The following is a 3,012-nucleotide window of genomic DNA, read 5'->3' on the forward strand; positions in this document are numbered from 1 at the left end:
ACTTCTTAACTGCTAAAAAGGGTAAGGGAAACATGGACCAAACGAATATATATGCTTGGGCTAAAAATAGAAAACCAGCTAAGAAAGTTATGTGCTGAAAATAGAAATCACGTGCTACTGGGCTTTCAATGTTATAACATGAAAACAATGTTTAAACTTGAAAAAAAAAATGCATGACAAAAATAACACTTACAAACTACCCCTTTGGCTTGCATATGAACAGTGAACTGATTTATACTTTTAGCACACAAAGCTAACAAGAAATAACAGTAGACAGATTTGATAACAACAACTAACTAAATTAGATGAATTGTAATATCTCGATACCAATAACAAAACCACCAGCTCAAAATACAATCAGATACCAACAGAGAAAATTCAAAAGTAGCAAGTAGTAAAAATAGTTCAAACTCAGCTAAAAGGATGATAGCCAATGTTAGTTAACAAAAGAGAAACTAAAGAAATTCCCCCTCAATGTTCAGAGGGCATGCAAAAGATGAACCACAACTACTTGGAGGAAGAAGTTGCTTCTTCTTCTTGCGACGCTTGAGGGTGCCCGGCAGCATAACAAACTCCAACTGAAGGGCAGCGATAGGAGGCACAGATTGGGTGTCAGCAGGCCGGGAACCAGTGGCAGTAGGACTAGGGACTTGCTCCCCCTAATATGGTGGTGCTTCCTCAAAAGAATCATCAATAGCGGAGGACGTGACTGAGAGAGAAGGCAGACCAAGGTGACTAAAAACTACATACTGAAATGCTTGATTCTGAGCTTAGGCCAATCTAAACTCAGATTTGAAGGACCGAAACACAGTGCTGAGAGAATGAATCCAGTCAAACAAGAGATACTTCCATGAGGATTGTTTGACACCCAAGGAAGAGGCAGCCATAGGATCCTAAACTGTGGGACCTTTCTTCTTATCTTTGGACCTAGTGGAGGCCATGTTTAGGGCCTTGAGAGAGATGCAGGTGTCCAAGCTTTTGGAAGGGATAGTAGAGGAACAGTGAGCAACGCGTTGAATCAGACAAGGCAAGGGAAAAATCCTAGAGACCCCAAGCCATGGGGCAGCCTCCAATATAACCTTAAACAAACAGTGAGGTAAACTGATAGACTGGCGAGTACCCATAGCGAAGAGAAAGCGAGCCAGATCAGCACCAACCGTGGACTTGAGATCAGTGGGCTACCAATTCAAGATAGCAACAACGTACAAAATGTGGTAGAGAGGGGTGAGTTCAGCAACAAAAACTGCATTGGAAGTGGACCAACTCGAAGAAGGGTTTCCAGTGAGAGTGCGAGCAACCTCATCCATGTCCGGATTAAACTCAGCAGAGAAGGTAGGCTCATCAAGCAGGGGCAGGTGTAAACATTTTGCAATAACCGATGGAGTAAACGGAATCCAATTGCCATGGAAAAATACTTTCCCAAAATTTTGATGAACCGGATCAATAACATCAACAGAAAGGTTAGAATAAAATTCATGGACCAAAGATGGACAGGGCACACGCAGAGCAGACATAGACTCTTTCCACCCATGAAACTTAATAATGTCATACAAGCCCAAAGAAGTAAACTCGGAGTAATCCAACAATTGCTCAGGCAGTAATTTTCGCAAAGAAATAGTCTCAGTGAACAAATTTTTACAGGTTCAATTCAGAAAGACGTTACCTCTAGATGATGAGGAGGCATACGCCTTGCCTTTGGAGAACCGAGAGGAAGACGAGGCCTTTGGTGCAGGTGGGGGCACGACCTTGGGCTTCTTGGTAGGACGCATTGGAGGTGGAGAGTTCGGGGATGACTCGGGCACAACAACAGGAGAGGGCTTACGTTTGCGAGCCAATGTCTTGACCTGACTAGGAGGCTAGGGTGGAGCTGAGGGTAGGGCATGGATTTGGTGGTGGGTGCGGGTGCGAGAGGCTATGCCAGTGGGTTTAGGTGGTGGAGGAGGGGAGGGCCCACGAGTTAGTGGAGAGGAATCACGAAGTGGTAAGGAGGGTGGACGGGGTGGAGGGGTGGGTTCACGAGGAGGTGGGAAAGGTGGAGGGGGTGGAGGGGTGGGTTCACGAGGAGGTGGGAAAGGTGGAGGGGGTGGAGGGGTGGGTTCACGAGGAGCTGGGGAGGGTGGATGGGATGGAGGGGAGGGTTCACGTGGTGTAGAAGGGACAGCCAAAGGTGGGGAAGAAGAGGGGTTGGTGGGGGCAGAGAGCACGAGGTCGGGGAGGGAGGGTTCGAGATTTAGGGGCAGAGAAAGTTGGGCTTCAGGGAGGATGGTGTCTGGGATAGTGAGGGCGGGGTGGTCGGGAGAGGGAGGGGCAGAGGAGTCAGATGTTTTAGGGGACTGGGTAGGAGGCGATTGCGACAGCGAAGGGCGTATAGGCATTTAGTATTGGTAATCAGCATCGGAGAAGAGGGAAGGGAAGGGTACGGGATGGGAGGAAGAGGGAGGAATAAAATGAACAAACAAAAAAAACTGAGAAGAGATGGTTTTTGAAAAAAAAAAACGACACAGAAGGGACAGAAACAACAAAACCAAAAACTCACAAGATACATTTTTTTTTAATATTATCCATATATATTTTTAAAAAAAAAAGACCAACTGCTTGGAAACAAGAGAACGCACAGAATTTGAAATATTTAAGTGAGAAGAAATAGCATGAAACTATACACAATATAGACAAAGATAAACATCAAATTAAAAGACACAAAGCAAAATGAAAGACTTTCTACACATTGTTGAAACATACATATAGCATGTTGTAACATAGACCTGACAGATGCACAAATGAGTCTTAATAAGACACAATATCAATCTCAGCAAGACAGATGCAGAGAAAGTCAATCTTCATTTGTGGGTGAAGTGTCCTCATGAACTGCATGATATAGAAGTACCAGCCAAACTCTCCCTCAAAATTATTATTAATTTTTTGTATATTATTTTTTTTTGTAGAAATCCTCTCAACAATTACCAATTAGACATCCAAGGACATAGGTTGCCCTCTCTATGGGCATACATTCCT

At 44.4% G+C, this 3,012-nt stretch overlaps 1 protein-coding gene across 1 annotated transcript; it reads left to right on the plus strand.

Moving 5' to 3' along the window:
* Nucleotides 1-1,914: 1,914 nt before the first annotated feature.
* LOC133832326 (putative glycine-rich cell wall structural protein 1) lies at nt 1,915-2,379 on the plus strand. Its single transcript, XM_062262687.1, has one exon. The coding sequence runs from the start codon at nt 1,915-1,917 to the stop codon at nt 2,377-2,379; it is 465 nt and encodes a 154-aa protein (XP_062118671.1).
* The last annotated feature ends 633 nt before the right edge of the window (nt 2,380-3,012 follow it).

This window comes from Humulus lupulus, chromosome 4 (genome assembly GCF_963169125.1).
Source record: "Humulus lupulus chromosome 4, drHumLupu1.1, whole genome shotgun sequence".
NCBI lineage: Eukaryota > Viridiplantae > Streptophyta > Magnoliopsida > Rosales > Cannabaceae > Humulus > Humulus lupulus.

What these genes read in the sequence shown, in the direction of transcription:
- LOC133832326 (XM_062262687.1), top strand. Translation starts at nt 1,915, where the DNA reads ATGCCAGTGGGTTTAGGTGGTGGAGGAGGGGAGGGCCCACGAGTTAGT.